General features: G+C 46.1%; 2 protein-coding genes across 2 annotated transcripts; both read left to right on the top strand.

Moving 5' to 3' along the window:
* Positions 1-1,207: 1,207 nt before the first annotated feature.
* On the top strand, positions 1,208-9,780 carry rasl11a (RAS-like, family 11, member A). The gene is made up of 8 exons (XM_061066198.1): positions 1,208-1,650; positions 3,369-3,425; positions 3,532-3,614; positions 4,834-4,874; positions 4,966-5,095; positions 5,244-5,319; positions 8,815-8,891; positions 9,234-9,780. Exons 1-8 carry the CDS (start codon positions 1,494-1,496, stop codon positions 9,378-9,380), a joined length of 768 nt encoding a protein of 255 aa, XP_060922181.1. The 5' UTR covers positions 1,208-1,493; the 3' UTR covers positions 9,381-9,780.
* Positions 9,781-17,133: 7,353 nt separating this feature from the next.
* Positions 17,134-24,062, top strand: gc2 (guanylyl cyclase 2). The gene is made up of 24 exons (XM_061066618.1): positions 17,134-17,421; positions 17,494-17,622; positions 18,363-18,542; positions 18,638-18,755; positions 18,843-19,144; positions 19,226-19,357; positions 19,536-19,639; positions 19,741-19,859; positions 19,980-20,064; positions 20,201-20,297; positions 20,436-20,555; positions 20,690-20,770; positions 20,847-21,023; positions 21,099-21,255; positions 21,355-21,504; positions 21,583-21,731; positions 21,851-22,014; positions 22,124-22,316; positions 22,393-22,567; positions 22,644-22,742; positions 22,828-22,922; positions 22,999-23,084; positions 23,171-23,266; positions 23,416-24,062. Exons 1-24 carry the CDS (start codon positions 17,134-17,136, stop codon positions 23,549-23,551), a joined length of 3,432 nt encoding a protein of 1,143 aa, XP_060922601.1. The 3' UTR covers positions 23,552-24,062.
* Positions 24,063-24,887: the final 825 nt, after the last annotated feature.

Genomic DNA, 24,887 nt, shown 5'->3' on the forward strand with positions numbered 1-24,887 from the left:
AGTTAACTCGTTTTAATCGAGTGATGAGTTAACTCGATTGAAACGAGTTAACTTGCCCAGCCCTAATTATATTATACCATATTATATGATATTATATGATATTATAATATATTGTATCATATTGTATTATATCATATTACATCATATCATATTACCATCCATCCATGATCTTTATCACATGTCCAGTGATTTCTGTACGTGTCACATATTATATGATATATGTACAGGTAGTATGTATTACTATTATTTAGGGCTGGGCAACGATTAAAAGTTTTAATCGCGATTAATAGCATGATTTCCCTGATTAATCACGATTAATCGCATTTGTATATGCAAAATCCAATAATGAATTAAAAAGTAGTGTATAGCGCAATTATTTAATTTTTTCCGGTTCCGCAGCAGTCAGCAACAGACTTTCACAAAATAAAAGCCTGACTTTCACAATAAAACAATAAATAATCTAACCTGATTTAATGCGAGATAAAATAATTGTCTGAGTTAAATAAGTGATGAGTTAACTCGATTTTATACTATCATTATGATAGTAGTAACCATGTTTACTCTTATTATTATAAGTAGTAGTAGTAGTAGTAGTAGTAGGCTAGAAGTAGTATTAGCATTGTTAGTATTATTAGTATGATGTGTAATACATGATAATAACGGTTATATTGTTCAGATTGAGTGTTTGCTTTACTTTGAAAGTAAAATGAATTGACTTCCTGTATCACTCGGGGTGTGTCTGTCTGACTTCACGCTTCCTGTCGTCCAGCCTGACGGAGCGCTTGTTAGTGTGATTCTGAACACAGGGGACGGAAGAGGCGGGCGGTGCTTGGTGTCGATCCTCAATTTACAGTTTTACGCAATAAAGTAAAACAAGCGATTCATGATGTTCTGGGAAGTTGTGACATATTTTAACTATTCGTACTTGACTGATTAATTTAATTTATTTGTTAAATATTAATTATTTAATATTAAAACAAAATAAACTCTTCATTATTTGCAGTTTGGCTGATTTGACCTTTAACACTAATCCTGTCAAACTAAATATAATAAATATAATATAATAATATAATAAAAAAGTTCCTCCATTAGGATCCATTTGTTTCACTGGTTTATTTCCACAACCCCTGTAGTTTCCTCGCTGGACCAGAGGAGGTTAATGGTGTCTGGGTCCGGGCTGGAAACTGGATCCCAGTCTGGTCCCATGGGAGCATTATGGGATGGTTCTCAGTGCACATCCCTCCCTCTCCTTACGCACGGTGCGCGGGCACGTCGCTGCTCACACGCCCGGGAGGAACTCGCTCCTTCAGGAGGAAGAACTTTCAGGAACTATCTGGGATTTATTTATCGTTTCTCCCGGAATGAAGCTGCAGGAGTCCGGGATTCCTCTGGAGCTCTGATGGGATTATTATGGGATATTATGGGAATATTGGAGTGATTGTTTCTGGGATCCTTCCCCCCCCACTGAGGAGCAGGAGGCGGAGAGGAGCTCGATGCGTCTGACTGGAGAATCTGCACCGAGAACCATGAGCTGCGGGTCCGGCAACTTCCTGCTGGTTCCCATCCCGGAGTACCCGCTGCTGGACTGCGCCCCCCCCACCCGGACCGTGAAGATCGTGGTGCTGGGGGCGAGCAACGTGGGCAAGACCGGTACGAACCACAAGATTTACCCTTAAATTAACCTAATATCTATATGTGCATTAAAACAGTTATTAGTTCAAACAGTGGAGGCTGAGATTTCATTCACCACAACATCATCATGTAGCTTGGGATCACCTTTGTGTTTTTATTTGCACAATAGAAGCAGGAATATAAATTTATATACATGAAATATAAATATGAATGTCTGCTGGTTAGGATGATGGAGATGTAATACCCATCCTGGACAACAGAGGGAGACATTTCACCTTCTACGCATTGACATTGTAAAACAACGTTTTTTAGTATTAAATCTTTCATAAATGTACACAAAGGTAGAATATGAAAATACTCCATTTATAATTGTACCCGATTAAAAGTAGTATTTGTTTATGATAAATATTTAAAGCCCTCTTGATACTTCGCTAAAAGGGAAGCCAAAGTGTCTCAATCGCCCCCTTGTGGCTGGTTGCAGGACAGGCAATTAATCCCACCTCCTCCATGTTAGCTAGTGAGACATGTTTCTGATGAGGATGTTTTGGCCTCATTTCTGGTCAATGGAGACGTGTCGTCCATCTTTGTTCTTCTATGGTTTAGCCCCATTCACTCCATTTCAAGGACTAACCCACTACTGCCCCCTAGGGATCAGTAGGAAGTGGACACGTCTCCGGCTGTGGTTTTACAAACTGGAGTCTTGGGGATAAAGAGGAATGAGTGTTTATGGGGCAGTAGGGGTCTGTAATAAAGTTGTTATCAGGTTGCATGATGGGAATTCTCTTTTATTGGAGCTTCACAATCAAGAAATTTGGTCCTTTTCTGCTGAAGTTCTGACCATCTTCCATTTTCTTTAAGAAAATGCAACACTTCCTGAGGCTGTAATATGTGAAACCAGCAGAAATCCACCGATTAGACGAAACTCAGAGAAACAAAACTCTGCAGAAAACCTTGAATCCAAACAAACAAGCGATAAATGAGTCACTGATTCACCAGCAGGACCAGATGACGCAGGGAGGATTGCGACACCGGATTCTGTTTGTTCGGCTCATCTCTCGGCCGTGAAACTCTCTGAAATCAAAAACCGTTCGTCAGGGAAACGGGAAATTCCAGTGTCAGTCGCGAGCAGCAAATATTTAACGCTCATGTAGGTCAGTGGGTTTGAATCTGGGAGAATTCATCTTTCTACTCCGAGCTCGGCCCAGATTTCCTATCATGCAAACACACACACACACACACACACACACACACACACACACACACACACACACACACACACACACACACACACACACACACACACACACACACACACACACACACACACACACACACACACACACACACACGTGATCCTCATCCATGTTTCCTCTTGTCTCCTCTTCCCTCTCCTCTTGTCTCCTCTTCCCTCTCCTCTTGTCTCCTCTTCCCTCTCCTCTTGTCTCCTCTTCCCTCTCCTCTTGTCTCCTCTCCTCTTGTCTCCTCTTTCCTCCTCTTGTCTCCTCTTCCCTCTCCTCTTGTCTCCTCTTCTCTCCTCTGTCTCCTCTTCCCTCTCCTCTTGTCTCCTCTTCCCTCTCCTCTTGTCTCCTCTTGTCTCCTCTCCTCTTGTCTCCTCTTCACTCCTCTTGTCTCCTCTTCCCTCTCCTCTTGTCTCCTCTTCACTCCTCTTGTCTCCTCTTCCCTCTCCTCTTGTCTCCTCTTCACTCCTCTTGTCTCCTCTCCTCTTGTCTCCTTAGCTCTGATCGTCCGGTTCCTCACCAAGAGGTTCATCGGGGATTATGAAGCAAACACGGGTGAGTTTCAGCCTCTGAAATATTAAATATTTAGCAGCGTAAGCAGAATACCTCCGTCCGTCCACTCACTCATTCATCCACCCCTCCCTCCCCTCTCCATCCACAGGGGCGCTCTACTCCCGAAAGGTCACCATGGACGGGGAGGAGGTGTCGCTTCAGATCCAGGACACGCCCTGCGTCGCCCTCCAGGTAAACACAGAGGAGGAGGTCGACATGTCTCCACAGCTTCAATGAACACAGAGAATGAACTTTCCTATTGTAACTTTCCTTTCAGTTTAAAAGACAACAGGTGATAGAGAAGTTTGAATCATGTCAGGTCATCAGCAGTGATATAATAAATTCATAAATAGATTCAAATCTGGTGCATTTGGTGAAAAAGTGTAAACACGTCCCTCGGAGGCCGTCGACAGGAAAAGAAAAACTTCCGTTTCTATCTCAAAGCAATTTGAGGAAATGTATTTGAAGGAAAAGGAAGTGGCCGTCTCTGGACTCCTGATGAGGATAATGAGTGAGACGTGCCTGGCAGCCCCCCCCCCCCCCCCCCCCCCCCCCCACACACCAGGCCTCAGAGCTGCTCATTTCCTACACAAGAGGGGGGGGGCAGATAACGGAGGGGTGAGGACGTGGTGCGATGGAGGAGGAGGAAGGTGGTGGAGTAGTTTGCAGAGATTAGGAGGAAATGATGAGCTGTGTGGAGTCAGGAGGAGTCGAGAAGTTAAAGAAGTTAGAGAAGTTAGAGAAGTTAGAGAAGTTAGAGAAGTTAGAGAAGTTAGAGAAGTTAGATAAGTTAGAGAAGTTAAAGAAGTTAGAGAAGTTAGAGAAGTTAGAGAAGTTAAAGAAGTTAGAGAAGTAAGAGAAGTTAAAGAAGTTAGAGAAGTTAGAGAAGTTAGAGAAGTTAGAGAAGTTAGAGAAGTTAGAGAAGTTAGAGAAGTTCATTCTGAGCTGCAGAGTTTCCACAGTGAGAAACAACCACGAGTAGAAACTTCAACCTGAAAATCATGAACTTTCTCTTTTAACTCCTGATGAGAGAAAGTTTGATTTTTAGAGTAAATATGTGGAAAAGTGAGAGGAGGACTGGGTGGTCCCTGTCGGGTCAGGAGGGGCCAGAGGTTCCTTCTGTGAACCAGCTGGTGTGTGTCCATAAACAGACTCCTCCTCCTCCTCCTCCTCCTCCTCCTCCTCCTCATGAAAATGTGTTATTCAGAAGGAATAAAACAAACAAGGACTGTAAATAAAGATGGACGAGCAGGTTCTGCATCAGAATTTTATTTTGACGGATTCGACCATTTACCACTTTTTCCTGAAACATCACATTAATTACTTAACAAGATAAATAGTACAAATAATCAACAGTTTCATCGATAATCTTGACTATTAAGTTATTTACCCGTCTGTGTGTTTCCTGCAGGACGATCCAGAAGGTCTGTACTGTCAGGAGCAGATCAACAGGTCAGACCTTCACTTGAATGACTAACACCTTGTGAGAACTGAATAATGATTTATCACCAGATATAATAACTGGTTCCTAACTGGTCTCCAGGTCGATCTACTGGGCCGACGGCTACGTGCTGGTTTTCTCCATCACCGACCACAGCAGCTTCCGAACCATCCAGCCTCTCTACCAGCACGTCCGGCGCATCCACCCGTCTGGGAACATCCCAGTGATACTGGTCAGTGAGAGCCGCCTCTCATAACCACAGATTATTGATTATCATAGATCAGTGATGTTCTCAGGAAGCTTCAGACCAGAGGAGCAGCAGCAGTCACCCACTGACCCTAATCCCTGTAATCTGCTCTGTAATCTGAAATCTATCGCAGGTTGGAAACAAGAGCGACCTGCTCCGAGCGCGACAGGTGCCAGCTGACGAGGGCGAGTCGTTAGCTGCTTCGCTAGGTGAGACCTCCTCCTCTTCCTCCTCCTCCTCCTCTTCCTCTTCCTCCTGCAGCTTCAGCTTCCTCCTCTTCCTCCTCTTCCTCCTGCAGCTTCAGCTTCCTCCACTTCCTTCTGCAGCTTCTGCTTCCTCCTCTTCCTCCTCTTCCTCCTCTTCCTCCTGCAGCGTCTGCTTCCTCTGCTTCCTCCTCTTCCTCCTCTTCCTCCTGCAGCCTCAGCTTCCTCCTCTTCCTCCTGCAGCTTCTGCTTCTTCCTCTTCCTCCTGCAGCTTCTGCTTCCTCCTCTTCCTTCTGCAGCTTCTGCTTCCTCCTGCAGCTTCTGCTTCCTACTCTTCCTCCTGCAGCTTCTGCTTCCTCGTGCAGCTTCTGCTTCCTCCTCTTCCTCCTGCAGCTTCTGCTTCCTCCTCTTCCTCCTCTTCCTTCTGCTTCCTCCTCTTCCTCCTGCAGCTTCTGCTTCCTCCTCTTCCTCCTGCAGCTGCTGCTTCCTCCTCTTCCTCCTGCAGCTTCAGCTTCCTCCTCTTCCTCCTGCAGCTTCTGCTTCCTCCTCTTCCTCCTGCAGCTTCAGCTTCCTCCTCTTCCTCCTGCAGCGTCTGCTTCCTCCTCTTCCTCCTGCAGCTGCTGCTACCTCCTCTTCCTCCTGCAGCTTCTACTTCCTCATGCAGCTTCTGCTTCCTCCTCTTCCTCTTGCAGCTGCTGCTTCCTACTCTTCCTCCTGTGGCTGCTGCTTCCTCCTCTTCCTCTTGCAGCTGCTGCTTCCTCCTCTTCCTCCTGCAGCGTCTGCTTCCTCCTCTTCCTCGTGCAGCTTCAGCTTCCTCCTTTTCCTTGTGCAGCTTCTGCTTCCTCCTCTTCCTCCTCTTCCTTCTGCTTCCTCCTCTTCCTCCTGCAGCTTCTGCTTCCTCCTCTTCCTCCTGCAGCTGCTGCTTCCTCCTCTTCCTCCTGCAGCTTCAGCTTCCTCCTCTTCCTCCTGCAGCTTCTGCTTCCTCCTCTTCCTCCTGCAGCTTCAGCTTCCTCCTCTTCCTCCTGCAGCGTCTGCTTCCTCCTCTTCCTCCTGCAGCTGCTGCTACCTCCTCTTCCTCCTGCAGCTTCTACTTCCTCATGCAGCTTCTACTTCCTCCTCTTCCTCCTGCAGCGTCTGCTTCCTCCTCTTCCTCCTGCAGCTTCAGCTTCCTCCTCTTCCTCTTGCAGCTTCTGCTTCCTCCTCTTCCTCCTGCAGCTTCAGCTTCCTCCTCTTCCTCCTGCAGCTGCTGCTTCCTCCTCTTCCTCCTGCAGCTTCTGCTTCCTCCTCTTCCTCCTGCAGCTTCAGCTTCCTCCTCTTCCTCCTGCAGCTGCTGCTTCCTCCTCTTCCTCCTGCAGCTTCTGCTTCCTCCTCTTCCTCCTGCAGCTTCTGCTTCCTCCTCTTCCTCCTGCAGCTGCTGCTTCCTCCTCTTCCTCCTTCAGCTTCGTTAGGTGAGACCTCCTCCTCTTCCTCCTCTTCCTCCTGCAGCTTCTGCTTCCTCCTCTTCCTCCCGCATCTTCAGCTTCCTCCTCTTCCTCCTGCAGCTGCTGCTTCCTCCTCTTCCTCCTGCAGCGTCTGCTTCCTCCTCTTCCTTCTGAAGCTTCTGCTTCCTCCTCTTCCTCCTGCAGCTTCTGCTTCCTCCTCTTCCTCTTGCAGCTTCTGCTTCCTCCTCTTCCTCCTGCAGCTTCTGCTTCCTCCTCTTCCTCCTGCAGCTTCAGCTTCCTCCTCTCCCTCCTGCAGCTTCTACTTCCTCCTCTTCCTCCTGCAGCTTCTACTTCCTCATGCAGCTTCTGCTTCCTCCTCTTCCTCCTGCAGCTTCTGCTTCCTCCTCTCCCTCCTGCAGCTTCTGCTTCCTCCTCTTCCTCCTGAAGCTTCTGCTTCCTCCTCTTCCTCCTGCAGCTTCTACTTCCTCCTCTTCCTCCGGCAGCTTCTGCTTCCTCCTCTTCCTCCTCTTCCTCCTGCAGCTGCTGCTTCCTCCTCTTCCTCCTGCAGTTTCTGCTTTCTCCTCTTCCTCCTGCAGCTTCTGCTTCCTCCTCTTCCTCCGGCAGCTTCTGCTTCCTCCTCTTCCTCCTCTTCCTCCTGCAGTTGCTGCTTCCTCCTCTTCCTCCTGCAGTTCCTGCTTCCTCCTTTTCCTCCTGCAGCTTCTGCTTCCTCCTCTTCCTCCTGCAGCTTCTGCTTCCTCCTCTTCCTCCTGCAGCTGCTGCTTCCTCCTCTTCCTCCTCTTCCTCTTCTTCCTCCTGCAGCTTCAGCTTCCTCCTCTTCCTCCTGCAGCTTCTGCTTCCTCGTGCAGCTTCAGCTTCCTCCACTTCCTCCTGCAGCTTCTGCTTCCTCCTCTTCCTCTTGCAGCTTCTGCTTCCTCCTCTTCCTCCTGCAGCTTCTACTTCCTCCTCTTCCTCCTGCAGCTTCTGCTTCCTCCTCTTCCTCCTGCAGCTGCTGCTTCCTCCTCTTCCTCCTGCAGCTTCAGCTTCCTCCACTTCCTTCTGCAGCTTCAGCTTCCTCCTTTTCCTTGTGCAGCTTCTGCTTCCTCCTCTTCCTCTTGCAGCTTCTGCTTCCTCCTCTTCCTCCTCTTCCTCCTGCAGCTTCAGCTTCCTCCTTTTCCTCCTGCAGCTTCAGCTTCCTCCTCTTCCTCCTGCAGCGTCTGCTTCCTCGTCTTTCTCCTGCAGCTGCTGCTTCCTCCTCTTCCTCCTGCAGCTTCTGCTTCCTCCTCTTCCTCCTGCAGCTTCTACTTCCTCGTGCAGCTTCTGCTTCCTCCTCTTCCTCCTGCAGCTTCTGCTTCCTCCTCTTCCTCCTGCAGCTTCTGCTTCCTCCTCTTCCTCCTGCAGCTGCTGCTTCCTCCTCTTCCTTCTGCAGCTTCTGCTTCCTCCTCTTCCTCTTGCAGCTTCTGCTTCCTCCTCTTCCTCCTGCAGCTTCAGCTTCCTCCTCTTCCTCCTGCAGCTTCTGCTTCCTCCTCTTCCTCCTGCAGCTTCTGCTTCCTCCTCTTCCTCCTGCATCATCTGCTTCCTCCTCTTCTTCCAGTCATGATCTCATGCTCTTTGTCTGTGGAAACCATTTAAAACGAGATCCGTGCTTCCTCCCACCAAGACTCATGTCATCTGTTCAATAACCAAACTTATGAAACCACACTTAAATTACCTAGATCCAGATTTTTGTTTGGCTGAGACAAGAGCAAAGTTAAATCTGAATCTTAAATTCATATTAAATCAACCTCAAGTTGAGGAGAAAAAGGCGAAGGAGAGATTTGATCGGATTTTTCCTCTGAGTCTCGGTCAAACATCACTTTTCAAACAACTCTTTTGTTTTGTTGTTTTAGAGAAATTCCACCAGTTGAACCACTTTTCTCCTCAGCTCTGAATTTTCCGCACTCGCTCTAATCACGATTGACCAATCACAGCGGTCCGTTTCCCTCCCTGCTCCCGTGCACGTGAACTGTATCTTGCATGCCGTCTAATGAGCGTGGAATGCCGAGCGCTATCTGGAAGATAAGTTCTGATCCTCTGTTCACAGGAGGAGTTTACTTCGAGGCCTCGGCCCGGGAGAACCACGAAGGAGTCCACGGCGCCTTCCTCCATCTCTGCCAGGAGGTGGGACTCGTCTGTTGTTGCTAGAGATGCTTGTCGATGTGCAGAATCTATATCAGCATAGATCTGGTGGAGTAATGGGAGATGAAGCCCAGAGGATCATTTTATCTGAGTGTGTTTATCCTGTGTGTTTCCTCTGTGGTATTTAAAGCAGCAGATTCCTGTTTGATGTCAGAGGCTTTGAACTAATGAGGCTGTGTTCACTTTTAAACACGTAGAAAAGAAAAATAATGATAATTTGATCCTTAAATCATTTATTGGACATTCTGGATTGGTTGTAACAAATCAAAATATCCCTCTGAGACCCTGAGGTGTTTAACTCGGTCCCGACCTCTCGTCCTCCAGGTGATCCGAGCTCTGGGAGGAGGAAACGGCGAGAAGAGGCGAGGCGGCCTCCACCTGGCTCGACCCAAATCTCCCAACATGCAGGAGCTGAAGAGGAGGTTCAGGCAGGTCCTCTCCTCCAAGGTCAAGTCGGCCACAACTCTCTGATCTCAGCCGGACAAAATGATCTGAAGCAAGATCCCGACAGAGACAGAGACAGCTTCATCGGAAGATCAGAGTCGTGCATTGTTCTTTGAAGGAGAATTACAAGATGTGTTAACGGCAGGAAGACGCACAGATGAACTTCAGGAGAGAAGAAGATGTCGTCTGAAGAGATGAATAAAGACAAAGACTGAATCTCTCAGGCAGCTGAGCTCGTCTGATGATCAGAGCCGAGGCACAGACTGAGAATCCAACATGGCGTGTTTTTAACGTGATGGATATCGAGCTTCTGTGAAAACACGTGAGGATCCCGATCCTCCGAACGCCGACGTCATCGTGTCTCAGTTTCCTTCAAGCTGAAAAGTAAATTTAATCCATCAAGTCAATAAAGAATTACTGAATTCAACCAATCAGATCTCAAGGAAATAGCAAATGTTGCTCAAGACTTTATTTCAGGCTAAGTTCTTCATTTATATTTTCATGTTTTTTAGAAAATTGAGAATCTTTTGGTCTTTCTTTATAGAAATAAATAATTCCTAAGATAAATCAATGCCTCATCTGACACTTGACTGAATTAGAATCAGTAAAAACTAATTTCACTTTACACAATTACTCTCAAATAAAAGATTGGATTACATTTATTTGACTTATTTAGTTTAATTTAAATTTAGCTCGGCCTAAAGAATCTAAACTGAAGTTGTGTTCGCTGCTTTAATATTATATTATATATATTATATGTTTAATTTCTATTGTTTTAAAGGGGACAAAGGTTTTAGTCTCGTGTGGAGTTAATGTAGCTGATCAGGCTTTTTCTTTCCAACAAGAGGAACAATCTGGACCAGTCGCAACAACGTGTGTGTTTCTGTGTGTGTGTGTGTCCGTGTGTGTGTCCGTGTGTGTGTGTCTGTGTGTGTGTGTGTGTGTGTTGTGCCGTTCTCATGACCTCTCTCTTATACTGAGACACACACACAAAAAAATTCCCAGTGAAGACAAATTCCACAGCATCTGGAATTTCTTTCATGGTCCCTGAACCGCCACTCAGACCCTTTCTACACACACACACACAGACACACACAGACACACACAGACACACACAGACACACACTTTAAAAAAAACGTCTGCTGACCCTGACTCGGGACCTTTTGACCTTTGACCTGTAAAAAGCAGCAGGACTCCATCAGAGTCTGGAACAGAAGATAAGATGAAGCCGATCGTCTGCTGATGGAATTTTTGATAAATGGCAAAACAAAATACAAGCGAGGGAAAAAATATATGTTTCTTATTTTCTGCCACTTTATGTTCAATTTCCTTGTGTTTTCTTTTGAAATTCAACACACCATGTGTCTCTTAAACACCTCCTTCCTGTGGGCCACTGGAACAAGTGCTCCTACATCTCAACATCACGACCCACCTCCCTTTTCTTCTCCTCCAGCCAGCAGCCGTCTCATAACAAGCTTCCAATGAGACTTTATTTGATAGACGAAGAAGTAATGTGACATTTATGAGGCTGCATTTAGAAAACGCAGCCTCGGCCAAACGTTCCCTTTTTGGGTCACGACTGCGAACGCTCAGGTTTCTGGTCTCGGCTTCGGACGTTTAGGAAAACACAGAAATCAAAATACCTGATAATGTCACAGAATTCTAATCAAACATAATCCTGCTCCACAGACACTGAGAGGATCTTTGTGAGGCTGAAGCCAAAAACATCAAATCGTCCAAACGTTGTGTTCAATCACACAGATTCCTTGTTTTAATTTGGAGGAAATGTTTGACTCTCAGAGCTTCTCATGATGCCAGATAGAGAACGTCTGTGTTCATTCATGCACGTGCACAAGGGAAATGCAGCGCACGTGATATATGTATGGTCTTGTTTCAGAAACTCAGGATAATCAGTCTGAAGACCGGGGGAGATTTGGGGAATCTGAGCAGGGACTTTTTTGGAGGGTTAAAAGATTTCCTGGAACTTAAGTTGATTTGATCCCTGGAGTTTCAGCGAAGGTTCCTGGTTCCTGCAGGAAAGTTCCTGTGGTGAAGAAACAGAGAAAAGCAGCTAAACACGAGCGTATCGGTGTTCGTGTTCTGTGGGAAAGCACTTCAGCAGCAGCGTGGAAGACATTAACCAGCTGTGTGTGTGTTCCTGTGTGTGTCTGTGTGTCTGTGTTCCTGTGTGTGTCTGTGTGTGTCTGTGTGTGTGTGTGTTAATGCCCCAGTGCCCTGGTCTGTTATCTGTAGGAGGCGGCAGGAAGTTACGGTCCCGTCTGGGATGAAAACAAGGCCCTGAACCCAGAGAGAGAGAGAGAGAGAGAGAGAGAGAGAGAGAGAGAGAGAGAGAGAGAGAGAGAGAGAGAGAATCTAAGTCCAAGGAAATAAAATCGTTAAAGAGACAGAGAGTTGACAGAACACAGGGAGGAAGAGGAGGAAGAGGAAGAAGAAAAGGAGGAGAGAGGATATCAGGTGATGAAGTCCGACAGATAAACATGAGACAGAACATCAGAGACTCTTCAGCTCGTTTGTGGAGACGTGAAACAAACCGTCATGTCGTCTTTCAGCAGGAGACGAGATCTCCGAGTGACGGATGAATGTCGGAGGGAAAGACCCACGCTGCCTTTTCACAATAAAAGTCCAGACATCATCGCTCGCAGATTCTAACTCGCCAAGTTTTTAAAATAACGTCTCAAACAAACCAAAGTACAAGATGGCCGAGCCTGTATCCAAGTGTCTTGGCTTCAGTTTTGCATCATCCATATTTGTTAACAGTCTGAAGGGCAGCACTCGTACTTATCTGATTCTTAAAGATGAAAACAAATATTAGAAATACTTCAGTGAGGTCATGAGGTCACCACATCTAGAGAGAGGGAGATTTGAGATAGATGGTAGAGTGGACGCCCCGTGTCCGGACACTTGAGTCCTCCTGCAGCAGATGCAGGTTCGAGTCCATCCTCACTCATCTTTATATACAGTCCTTGGTCTTAGTTCTTTGTCGTTTTCTCCAGAGTTCATGCAAGAACATTATCTGAGGTCTGCTCTCTCTATTTTTAGCTCCGGTTCCCAGTGGGAAGCTCGTTTACTCATTTCCTTTCCTCTTCCTCTTCTCGGGACTTAACAGGTCAAACCACGAACTGAACCACAGCTGAATCCTGGTCGTGTTCTAAAGCTGCAGTTTTATTTCCAACCTCCTGCCTCTCGCTCACTGGCTTCAAGATAATGATTTTAAAAAGGTTTTGATTAATCACCAGAAAGTCTGTGTAGCAGCAACGGCCGGGAACCTTTTCCAGATAAGAACCTCGAGGATTCTGTTCTTTGACATTAAGTGGGAAGGTGATCGATGGATTTCTGCAGCTCGTGAAATAACTGGTGGATAAAAGATCCTCAAGTTTCCACAACAAATAAACAGCAACTACAGTGTGTGTGTGTGTGTGTGTGTGTGTGTGTGTGTGTGTGTGTGTGTGTGTGTGTGTGTGTGTGTGTGTGTGTGTGTGTCTGTGCGCCTGCTGCTTTCTGATGTTGTGATAAAGCTTCGTGAGCCAAAGAAAGTCGACCTTCGCAGCGAAGGGGAACGAAAAACAGACACAAAGTGCGTTTGAGGCGCAAACACAAATGTTGTGTTATCTGTCTAAGTGTGTGTGTGTTTGGGAGTTTACCAGTTTGTCTTCTCCAGTGTGTGAGTCTGTCCGACACGCCTCGGCCTCTCGCTCGCTCCAACACAAACAAGGCGGAGGGGAGTTAGAGCGAAGTCAGTGGATGAGTCATGCTGATTTCTCAAACCCATCGTGGGGAGGAAATCCTCGACTCTGTGAAACTCACGTTACACAACTCACGCTACACAACTCATTTGTCCGGATGAGGCTTTAGCGCCGCTGAGCCTCGTGAGACTCGTTTATATTATATTATATATGACACGTCGGTTCCGGCTGCTTCTGGGTGGCACCAGGGTTTCATTCGTCCTTATTCTTCATGTCAATGCGCTTTCCTGCATTTCTGACTCCTCACGGCTCCGGCCTTTGATGCACGGTCACATTTCAGGCCACATCAGATAAGAGAGACTTTTTTTAGCCGGACCTGAGGTGGAGGAGAACGGCTCTGAGTGGAAGTTTCAACACACGACAATGTGCAACCGGCTAAGCTTTAAAAACCGTCTGTGTTGAAAAAGAAGTCAAGGAAACTCAGTGGGAATCAGGATCCAGAGCTTGTTACAACTTATAAATCACAATAAGTGTTTACCAAGTTCAGATTTCAGTTGCACGTTAAGTTAATCGCAAGCACCAAGTGTAGCCAGGCTAGCTGTTTCCCCCTGCTTCAAGTCTTTATGCTAAGCTAAGCTAATTAACGTGAATAAACCTCAGAATTGGGACATTTGACGAAAAGGTTAAAGCACATCTTTAAAAACTGAAATCATGATCAGAATCAGAATCAGAATCAGCATTCTTTTAATTGCCAGGTATGTTTGCACATACAGGAAATTCTCTTGGTGTCATTGGTGCACTGAACATAAAACAACAATATAAAAACAACAATATATAACAAAATAGAATAAAATAGAATAAAATATATACAGTAACAGAGTTATGGGCACGTGCTGTGCTAAGGTGCAGAGATTGGTGATAGTGCCAATAATATATAAATTATAAATTATGCCTCATTCTAACCAAGACGTCTTTAATGTTTTGAATCTGACCAAGTCGTAAACAGATTATTAATATTTCTGTTTCTAAAAGCACATGAGAAATAGATTTGAACTCTTAAAGGCTGTGGTTCATTCAGAATGTGGTGCCGCCCGGTGGAGCCCTGTACGCTGCTGCTGCTGTCACCGGTGATGTAATGTGGAAACTTGTTGTGTCCCGTCCGGGGCCCCTGGTGGTCCGGCCCCCCGCCCCTCACCCCCTAACCCCCCCGAGGTGCCGGTCAGTCTTGAGCTGGAGGGGCCCTTCGTCTGCGACCGCCAAGCGACTGCGTTTCATAAAGATAAGTGGCGTTCGGAAAAAAAAGAATGAGCACATGATCAATTCAAAGAGTCGCCTGGCAGAGACTGTCATCACCTGGATATAAGGGGGGGGGGGGGGGGTACAGTAACCTGTGGGTGAACTCTGCCTCAGTCAGCATGAACAGAAATCTATTAAATATCTGTTTAACAATTAAAATCTAATCATGAGATTCACAGAGATTATTTGCTTTTTGTTAGAACGTGAAACACTTTTGTGAATAAAGTTTTTTCTTGACTGCTTGTTTATCTTGTATCAGTTAAAGTGGGTTTGGTTTGAGGAGGGATTTTATATGTTTATATTAATATGTGTTTGTTTTAATGTATTTAAAACATGACTCCTGTGTCCTAGTGACTGTTGTGGAACAGTTGAAAGACTTTTCTAATTTTCAGTTTGTATGTTTGGACTTTGTTTTGTGTGTTTGGACAATCAGCCTCGGCATTGAGATCATTTTAAGGATAAAAATCTTTTGATTGTGATGTGAATGTTTCTCACAGTTAATCTGTGTTTGTTGTGTATCTCAGTGTCTTCACTGTTCATCTCGCTCAGGGAAACGACCACATTCCAGATCCATGAGTTCTCTCTGTTTTCTTCTAACTGGATTGTTTGACCCCTGGAGAGACTCCTGGCCGACTGGGTCACTTTCCAAAGTCACCGCCTTTAACTCAATTTGGTTTTAGATTTAAAACACAAACCCAGTGGTGTATAAAGTACTTTAAAGCCATACTTGAGTAAAAGTACAGATATCTTACCTGAAAGTGACTTCGGTAAAAGTGAAATTCACCCGTCAGAAAATGACTTGAGTAAAAGTCTTAAAGTAGCTCATATTAAAAGTACTTAAGTATCAAAAGTAACTGGTGTTGAAATATACTTAAGTATCAAAAGTAAAAGTACAAGTACCAAAATTAAAAATGCAAAGTGCTTTTTATAGTAGTCCTATACAGACACAAGCAATCCAAATTGCTTCTCCTCAAGATTTATCTCAACTAACTGAAAAATTATAACAACAATATGAATATAATGTATGTAATGTATAATTTTACAAATTTTGAACCTTAGATGAGAGAGAGAGAGAGAGAGAGAGAGAGAGAGAGAGAGAGAGAGAGAGAGAGAGAGAGAGAGAGAGAGCTGCGTCGACCTTTGCCGCTCAAGTAACGAGTCAGTTTGAGAATGTAGTAGAAATTACACATATTTTTGTTCAAATGTAACAAGTAAAAGTAAAAAGTCGTCAGGAAAATAAATACTCAAGTAAAGTACAGATATGTGAAAAATCTACTTAAGTACAGTAACAAAGTATTTCTACTTTGTTACTTCCCACCACTGCACAAACCAAACATCGCACATCACGGCCTCCATCACGGGTTGAATCCAAACTTGAAACAGTGAAACACGGTGCAGTTACAGGACGTTAGAGTACCATAGGTCTGAATGTTTGAGTTAATGGAGTCACCGGGTTCATCTGGCAGGATTAGACCTTCACATCTGGACGGATTCGTCTCGGTTTGGACATAAAGATATAATAATCTTGTCCAAACAGTTTGGAACGTTGCCTTTAGCGTCCACTCGTGAAAACATTCTGTAGTTTGCCGCCGCTTGTTTGTAATTTTGGGGGGAAAATTCAATCAACCGTGAGTTTGAGCCGGGGGAGAGAAACGGGCGATTCACTTTATCAGCATGAATCCATCGGGCCTGCAGACGTGTGCAGCTGGTTCTGCCACATTGTGCAACGCCTGCTAACGGGTTTATCACCTCAGTGGGACGAGAGCAAAGTAAACTCGGCTCCATGTTGACACAAAGTTGAAACCTCTTTATTTCCAGGAACTTCCACCACAGGACGTTTTTCTTTCTGTCCGGGAACACAGAGGCTGGTCGGTGTGTTTCTGTGTCGCTGCCGCCCCCTAGCGGCCAGAGAAGCGTCCTGCTGTTTGGTGAAATGGGATTTTCCATCAGTTTGTTTGTCAGCAGGATTTTCCGCTTCCTCAGAACTGCATCGTCACTTCTTCCAGGGAATAATTCATAGATCTTTATTTACAAATTAGACATATTTATAAGGCTGATATAAATCAACGGTTTTGTTAAATTCAGTGTAGATCAGGGCCGGGTCTAGGCAGGGGCAAGAGAGGGCCTGGCCCCCTCAAATAAATGTTGTGCCCCCTCAAACTAAATCCCAATTTAAAATAATAATAATATAATAAAGCACAATGCCCCCTCAAGATTTGTGGCTGCCTACATGCCTGTCTAGACCCGGCCCTGGTGTAGATCCAAAGTTGTCATTTATTTATAATCTTAATACACATGATAGATTAAAGTTGTCACATTTGTACTTTGCACAAGGTCAAATTTCCATTCTCTGACTTCTTATCTATTATATTTGTTACAAAATTACAGAAAGTAAATATAGATGTTGAGGAAAAAAGTCAGATGAGTCACTAGTGATAATATTTGGACTCGTGACGAGATGTGAAACAACTACATCTTCATATTGTTGGTTAATATTCATGATCATTTCACTTCTCGGTCTACGTGGCTTAAACCTGCAAAGGATTTGGATCTGATATAATCTGACAGGACAGGTCGCACACTTGTTCTAGGTCACACACACACACACACACACACACACACACACACACACACACACACACACACACACACAGCCTGTGTCTGCTCCTGAACGTGAGGAGGTTATCCAGGAGGTCTTCCTCAGACCTTCCTCCTCCTGGTTCCTCTGAGCTCTGGAGATGCGACACCAGCACCGAGCTTTCATCTCAACACCTCACACATGGCGGACAGATCTACACCAGACAAACCTGCTGCTCCTCTCTTCTCCTCTCCTCCTCCACGCCATCCATCCCTCCGTGGCCTCCTGAGGTTCCTCCTGGTTCTCCTGGGTTCGCTCCCCCACCCGGCTCAGTCAGCCTGGTTCAAGGTGGGGGTGGTGGGGCCGTGGGGATGTGACCCCCTGTTCGCCAAGGCCCTTCCCAACGTGGCGGCGCAGCTCGCCGTCAACCGCATCAACAAGGACCCGTCTCTGTCCCACGCTGCCACCTTTGATTTCACCGTGCTGCAGGTAGGCTGCTGACCTGACTGCCCGATTCATTCACTAACCTGATGAAATGACTTGTTGGAACTTCCTCTTCAGGAGCCGTGTGAGACGTCCAGAGCGCTGGAGGCGTTCGTGGGTTTCCAGGCCAAGGCCTCTGGGTACATCGGGCCGGTGAACCCCGGCTACTGTGACGCTGCTTCGATGCTGAGCAAAGGCTGGAACAAGGTAGGTGTGGAAGGTAGATTACAGATAGACAGTGGTGGAGGAAGTACTGAAGTTTAGTACTTAAGTAAAAGTACAAGTACCCAGGAAAATATATACTTAAGTAAAAGTAAAAGTTAGGGCTGGGCAAGTTAACTCGTTTTAATCGAGTTAACTCAAGTGATGAGTTAACTCGATTGTTTATCCGCCAATTATTTTCTTTTTTCCTGTTCTGCAGCAGTCAGCAACAGACTTTCACAAAATAAAAGCCTGACTTTCACAATAAAACAATAAATAATCAAACCTGAGTTAATGCGAGATAAAATAATTAATCGAGTTAACTCATCACTTGAGTTAACTCGATTGAAACGAGTTAACTTGCCCAGCCCTAGTAAAAGTACTACATCAACAATCCTACTTAAGTAAAAGTAAAAAGTACTTACTTTTAAATTTACTTTAAGTATTAAAAGTAAAAGTACTCAAGCAATGGGTTGTCTCTCAATGTCTAGGCTGTGCTATTTTGATAAAGAATTCAGATATAGCTACTGGTAATACTCATGCCTCTACAGATGTCACTACTAGGAATAATTATAAGCAACAACATTTGTTTATTGGAAAGGTTGTTGTACTTATTGTGCTTACCCTCTGTGATACTGTTCACACTCTATCTGACAATTCTGCGGATGACAAGTTATCTACCAGATAGATATCCTGTCTTCTCCTGCTTGGACAGATCCGATTAGATCTCTTCTTTGCTCCTCCAGGCTTTGTTCCCTTGGGGTTGTGATGGCTACGAGGTGGACGACGTCCGGAGCCACCCGACCTTCGCCCGCTCCATGGCCAGGCCCACGTGGGTGCTGCTCAGCCTCATGCGTTACTTCAGGTGGGCGCACGTCGCCATCATCTCCTCCTCGGACGGCGTCTGGATGGAGACGGCCACCAAGGTTTGGATTTGCTTTGATTTCTGACGCTGACAAAGAGAAACTGCTGCCGACAGAGGAATCCAAACTCTCCCTTGGTTGTCTCTGTCCATGTTCAGGTCGCTGAGTCGCTGAGAAGCCACGGCCTGCCGGTCAGACTGGTCAGTTTCATGGAGAACACCCCTCACGCCATCAGGAGAACTCTGGCCAAGGTTCGGAAGATGAGTGAAATACGAGGTAGGAACTGATATCAAATAACGCTTGAGATCTTGGACACTTCTCAAGGACACAGTGTTTAAATCTGGGTATCTTGTCTCGTCCTAGTCGTGGTCCTGTGCATGCACTCGGCGCTGATTGGCGGCTCCGTCCAGAAGCTCCTCCTGGAAACAGCCTACGACATGCAGATGATCGACGGCTCTCTGGTCTTTGTGCCGTACGACACGTTGCTCTACAGCCTGCCCTACCGCAACGTGACCTACCCGGCTCTGCAGAGCAACAGCAAGCTGCTGCGGGCCTACGACGCCGTGCTGACAGTCACCATCGAGTCGCCCCGGACGTCCTTCTACGAGGCCTACAGAGACGCCATGGAGACCGGGGAGGTGGCCAGGACGCTGGAGCCTCAGCAGGTGATGCATGGAGCTGGAGACGAGTCACGTGTGCTGCTGGTAGTACTGGAGTCTGTCTGAGCTGACCTCTGTGACCTGCAGGTGTCTCCTCTCTTCGGGACCATCTACAGCTCCGTCCTCTTCATGGCTCACGCCGTGCATCGGGTTCGCCGGTCGGGGGAGTGGATGTCTGGCGGCAACCTGGCGAGACACACCCACAATCTGACCTTTCAGGTACTGAGACGACTTTGAGACTGGAACAAGTTTGTCCATTTGTCCCATTTGTCTATAAAGATGAGAAATGTGTCTTTTGAATTTAATGACATACAATTAAATATTGCTGGACTGAAAATAAACATTAAAAAGACGAATTTTTGTAGTTTTTTCATGCAGTATCTTGTTAACGTTTCAGGGGTTCAGTCACCAAATTAAAACCAACGACTCCGGAGCGGCTCTGCTGGAATATCTCATCCTGGACACAGACGGTCTCTCCTGGGAGCTGAAGCCGGTCTACAGGTACCAGAGCGATGATTTAGTTAATATACAAGGTGAGAAGATTCATATAAGAGGGTTGTGTCAGCGGTGGCATTAATAACGATCATATGGACTGATGACAGGATCGACATGGAGGGCGGGATGGTTCGATTCCTGGGTCGGGACATCCACTTCCCCCGAGGCTCCGGACCCAGGAGAGACGCCTCCTGCTGGTTCACTCCTGGAGTCATCTGCTCGGGAGGTGAGAGCTTCACTCTGGACAATCTTTCTTTATAGTCTTATTTATTCAAGGTCCTTGGAAATGTTGATTTCAATTTTTAATGTTTTTACATTTTCATAATTTTCAAATCTTCTGTTCCAGGTGTGGATCTGCTCACGACCATCAGGATGTTCCTCGGAGCGATCGTCTTCTCTGTCGTCTCCGTGGCGTTGATTTACTGCGTCAGGTACAAATCTATGTCCAGCCTTAAAAGTCTCGAGTATCAATACAGACCAGAATTATTATTTTTCCATGTAAGAACTAGAGAAGTTTGATGCTATTGTCGAGTTTCACATGTCTCCTCCTGCTCTCTTGTTGCCTAGGCGACGCATCAATCAGATTCTCCTGGTCAAGGGTCCAAACAAGATCTTACTGACGCTGGCAGATGTCACATTCATAAACCCGTCGCTTAGCAACAAGGTCAGTCTCTGCTGGACATCCCCTTTAGATTCCAACTTTTGACTTGTCTCCTGTGATGGATTGATTTGTAACGCTGGTGTTGCTGTTAAATTTTTTGAAATCACACAACAAACCTCACACCCTGAACTCACACAGAAGCTGAGTCGGGACGACAGCCGAGCGAGTGGCATGAGGAGCGTGTCGGACCGAAGTGTCGTCTCACCGGTGTCCACCATGACGCCGGCCACGTATGAGAACTCCAACGTTGTCATTTACGAGGTGATGCCAGTTTAATGTTTGACAACATCCCACAGAGTTTACCTGTGAAAGTGAAAATATGTCAAATATTGGGAGAACCAGATTAATTTAGCGACTTGAAAAGACAAGAAGAAGCTGTTTCCTGTTTCCCTCAGGGTGACTGGGCTTGGCTGAAGAGACTCCCTGATGGGACGTTCAGCAGAATCAACCCCAAAACCAGTGACGTGTTTGAACTGGTACGTCATGTTGTTGCTGTGAAACAAAGAGGAATTCATTACTTAAAAATTTTAATTAATTCAACAAAGTTTGCAGATGAAGGACATGCGTCACGAGAACGTGAATACCTTCCTGGGCTTCTTCCACGACTGTGGCGTGTTCGCCATCGTGACGGAGTTCTGCTCCAGAGGAAGCTTGGAGGACCTGCTGCTGAACGAAGACGTGAAGCTGGACTGGATGTTCAAGTCCTCTCTGCTGCTGGATCTCATCAAGGTCCATATAAAGTAGATGAAGATGCCCTTTGGAAACTCAAGGCTACTTGACCAGGTATATGACTCTATCCCTCAGGGTATGAAGTACCTCCACCACCGCGGAGTGTCCCACGCTCGTCTGAAGTCCGGGAACTGTGTGGTGGACGGACGCTTTGTCCTGAAGATCACAGACTTCGGTTACAACGAGGTTCTGGAGTCTCAGAGGTTCCCTTACATCGAACCCCCGGCAGAGGGTGAGCGAGCAGATCAGGATCATGTTCCCTTTGTCCAAGTGGAGACATGTGTACGTTTCCACAAACCGAACCAAGGTGATACGGTTCTTTGTGTTCCAGAGCTGCTGTGGACGGCTCCAGAGATCCTGAGGAGCGGACAACCGGGGCTTCATGGGACTCTGACCGGTGACGTGTTCAGCTTCGCCATCATCATGCAGGAGGTGGTGATCAGAGGACCTCCCTTCTGCATGCTGGACCTCTCGGCTGCAGGTCACTGAACTGCGTCCGGATTCTGAAAAGAGCCACCATGGTTAGAACAACGACAGCTGATGATTCTCTGTGTTTCAGACATCGTAGAGAAGCTCTGTAAGCCTCCTCCTCTGTGCCGCCCGGTGGTCAGTCCGGACTACGCTCCATTAGAATGCATCCAGCTGATGAAGCGCTGCTGGAACGAGCAGCCGGAGAAGAGGCCCAGCTTCGAGGAGATCTTTGACCAGGTAGTTGAGCAAAATGTCTGCATCTAAACAAGTAAAACTAAATGCAGGAGTTAAATACCTGTCGTTGGTTAATCAGGTAAAGTTTGACTTGTGTCTTGTCCTTCTTGCCCTTATCTAAGTTTAAAGACATCAACAAGGGGAAGAAGACCAACATCATTGACTCCATGCTGCGGATGCTGGAGCAGTATTCTTCTAACCTGGAGGAGCTGATCCGAGAGCGAACGGAGGAGCTGGAGATCGAGAAGCAGAAGACGGAGAAGCTGCTGACCCAGATGCTTCCTCCGTGAGTTGAACTCCTACACAACACAAACGTCATTACACTTTATCCTGATCAATGGTTTAAATATAATTCAACCCACATTTTAACCTTGTGTTCTTCTTCTTCGCTTCAGATCTGTGGCAGAAGTTTTGAAAGTGGGCGGCACAGTGGAACCAGAGCACTTTGACCACGTGACGCTTTACTTCAGCGACATCGTTGGGTTCACGACCATCTCAGCCAACAGCGAGCCCATCGAGGTGGTGGACCTGCTCAACGACCTCTACACCATCTTCGACGCCATCATAGGAAACCACGACGTCTACAAGGTGGCCTCAGCCTCTGTTCGCTCAATCGAATCCCTTTGAATCCCTGGTTTGCTCATTGTGTTGTGTTGTCGTCCAGGTGGAGACGATAGGTGATGCCTACATGGTGGCGTCGGGACTTCCCGTCCCTAACGACAACCGTCACGCTGCTGAGATAGCAAACATGGCTCTGGACATCCTGAGCGCGGTGGGAACCTTCAAAATGAGACACATGCCTGATGTTCCCGTCCGGATACGAATCGGACTGCACACAGGTGAGTGTCGGACGTTAGCTAGCTTACATTTAATCCTTGGATCCAAACCCTTTCACAAAGCTTGTCTGTGTTGTAGGTCCGTGTGTAGCCGGGGTGGTGGGTCTGACCATGCCTCGCTACTGTCTGTTCGGAGACACGGTGACCACTGCCTCTCGGATGGAGTCCAGCGGGTTGCGTAAGTCACAGACCGACAAAAAACATGGGACTGAAAGTTTGTGTATAAAATAACCAAGCGGTAATTATTAGTTTCTTCACTAAAGCCTGCAGGATCCATGTCCACGAGAGCACCGTGAAGGTCCTGCAGGATCTAAAGCTCGGCTACAAGTGGGAATTAAGAGGAAAGATAGAAGTCAAGGTACGACTTTGTTTATCAGGGACAAGATTTCAACACAATACAGCATCTCAACACCTTTCTTTGTGTTTCTTCTCAGGGGAAAGTTGCGGAGAAGACCTTCTGGCTCTTGGGGAGAGATGGGTTCACCAAACCTCTGCCTGTTCCTCCAGAAGTCAAAACTGGGTAGAAATGACTTCTTCTTGGCAACGTGGCGTTTCGTGTGTTTGTGAGTGCAAGCTGTGTTTACAATGTTGACTTTGACCCAACAGGCAAATGGCTCACGGGCTGCAGATGGCCGAGATCGCCCAGTACAAGAAACGGAAAGCCGAGAAACTGCAACAGGAACAACTCGCAAAGGAGAAACACTGAGATAACGTTATGCATTGTTTGTCTTTATTCATTTTTATTTAACAGACACAATATAGCTGTTGTGTAGCAGCTGACGTTCTCCCATCTTGTGTTGATGTTGTGTTCGTCTTCTCTCCCCTTCTCATCCATCTCCCTCTGGAATCAGCGTCGCAGCAGAGGAGTCCAGGGACAGGGAGCAGGTGTTTCACGAGGCTGTGAGGAAGATCTCTCACGTCCGCGCCGTGACGAAGGTCAACGCAGCCGAAGACGAAGATAACGTCATGATGTCCACAACTGACTGACCTGTGGGTCACATGTTCAACTGGACGGGACCCGAACACGCAACTTTACGTCAGGACTTTGAAAGAGAGAACTCTGACAGAGATCATCCTCTGAGAAGAGTTAGCAGCAGCAGGAGTGTGTGTGTCTGTGTGTGTTGTTTGTGTGTCTGTGTGTTGAAGTGACGCGATGAAGTCGTGTCTGGAGCTATGTATAGAGGCGGTGACTCAGCAAAGCAGGGATCTGCAGAATTTGCCCGTCAGCAGCAGAGAAACGACGCTAATCTTCAGTTCATTTCCTCCTCCTCCACTTCCCTGTTTCTCTCCGTCTGAAGGGGGGAGGAAACGAGGAAATGAGAGAGGAGGGAAGTGAACTGAGGAGAGAAGGAGAGGTGAGAGGAAGGAGGGTAAAGGAGGATAAATGACCATCTCATGCTTTCACCACCTTGTCTTTGCTCTTCATCCTCCATCCATGAATCTGGCTGAAGGGATCTGATAATCTAATCTAAACACATGCTCCATACTGGTTGACTATAGCTATATAATTATATATAATTGTTATTCCTAAATCTCCTAAATCTGAATCTCGTGTAGTTCAGCTGTAAAGGCGAATTCATTCACTATTGAGTGATTACAGCTCTGTTTTAATGGTTTTATCTTTATCTGTGTTGATATAAATGACTCACTTACTTAATATCATCCGTTTTACTTAAAAAGCATTGAAATGGCTTAATTTTTCCAAAATGTTTGATTGAAGAAGATTTAAATTTGACATAAAAGGTTTCTCCTCCAATTTTATAATCTGATCCGATTTTAAAACAACCCCTTGACGCCCTCTAGTGGTGAAATACAACATAATCTCCGATTTATTCAAACTACAGATGGCAACCTGGAAACTCCGCGGGATTATCCATGCTGATCCTGTGTGTGTGTGTGTGTGTGTGTGTGTGTGTGTGTGTGTGTGTGTGTGTGTGTGTGTGTGTGTGTTTGTGTGTGTGTGTGTGTGTGTGTGTGTGTGTGTGTGTGTGTGTGTGTGTGTGTGTGTGTGTCCATTGAAAATCCTTAAACTGACAGGGAGTTTACCACACTCTCTCACTGTGGAGATAACGGACTCATACTCTCATCTCCAACAAAACTTTACATGTAACCTGATTAACTCTATAATTTATGTGTAACTAAAATGATCTTTTCATTCATTTCTCAAACTGTTACATTAAAATTATTTACTGTGGCGTTACACTTATACACAGATGTTTCATTAAGCCCTTTACAACAATGAAAGGGTTGTTGGGTTTTAATTGACAATTCTTAATAATTAACTAGCTAATCAACCAATTAATATGAATTAGTTTGCAGGCTT

This window comes from Limanda limanda, chromosome 22 (assembly GCF_963576545.1).
Source record: "Limanda limanda chromosome 22, fLimLim1.1, whole genome shotgun sequence".
In the NCBI taxonomy this organism is placed as follows: Eukaryota; Metazoa; Chordata; class Actinopteri; order Pleuronectiformes; family Pleuronectidae; genus Limanda; species Limanda limanda.

Excerpts from the sequence above, each read along its gene's own strand:
- gc2 (XM_061066618.1), top strand. The coding sequence starts at position 17,134 with ATGGCGGACAGATCTACACCAGACAAACCTGCTGCTCCTCTCTTCTCC. Across the intron at positions 20,065-20,200 it reads GCGTTGATTTACTGCGTCAG|GCGACGCATCAATCAGATTC; the intron begins GTACAAATCTAT and ends CTTGTTGCCTAG. Across the intron at positions 22,923-22,998 it reads GAGGAAAGATAGAAGTCAAG|GGGAAAGTTGCGGAGAAGAC; the intron begins GTACGACTTTGT and ends GTTTCTTCTCAG.
- rasl11a (XM_061066198.1), top strand. The coding sequence starts at position 1,494 with ATGCGTCTGACTGGAGAATCTGCACCGAGAACCATGAGCTGCGGGTCC. Across the intron at positions 3,426-3,531 it reads GGATTATGAAGCAAACACGG|GGGCGCTCTACTCCCGAAAG; the intron begins GTGAGTTTCAGC and ends CTCCATCCACAG. Across the intron at positions 4,875-4,965 it reads TGTCAGGAGCAGATCAACAG|GTCGATCTACTGGGCCGACG; the intron begins GTCAGACCTTCA and ends ACTGGTCTCCAG.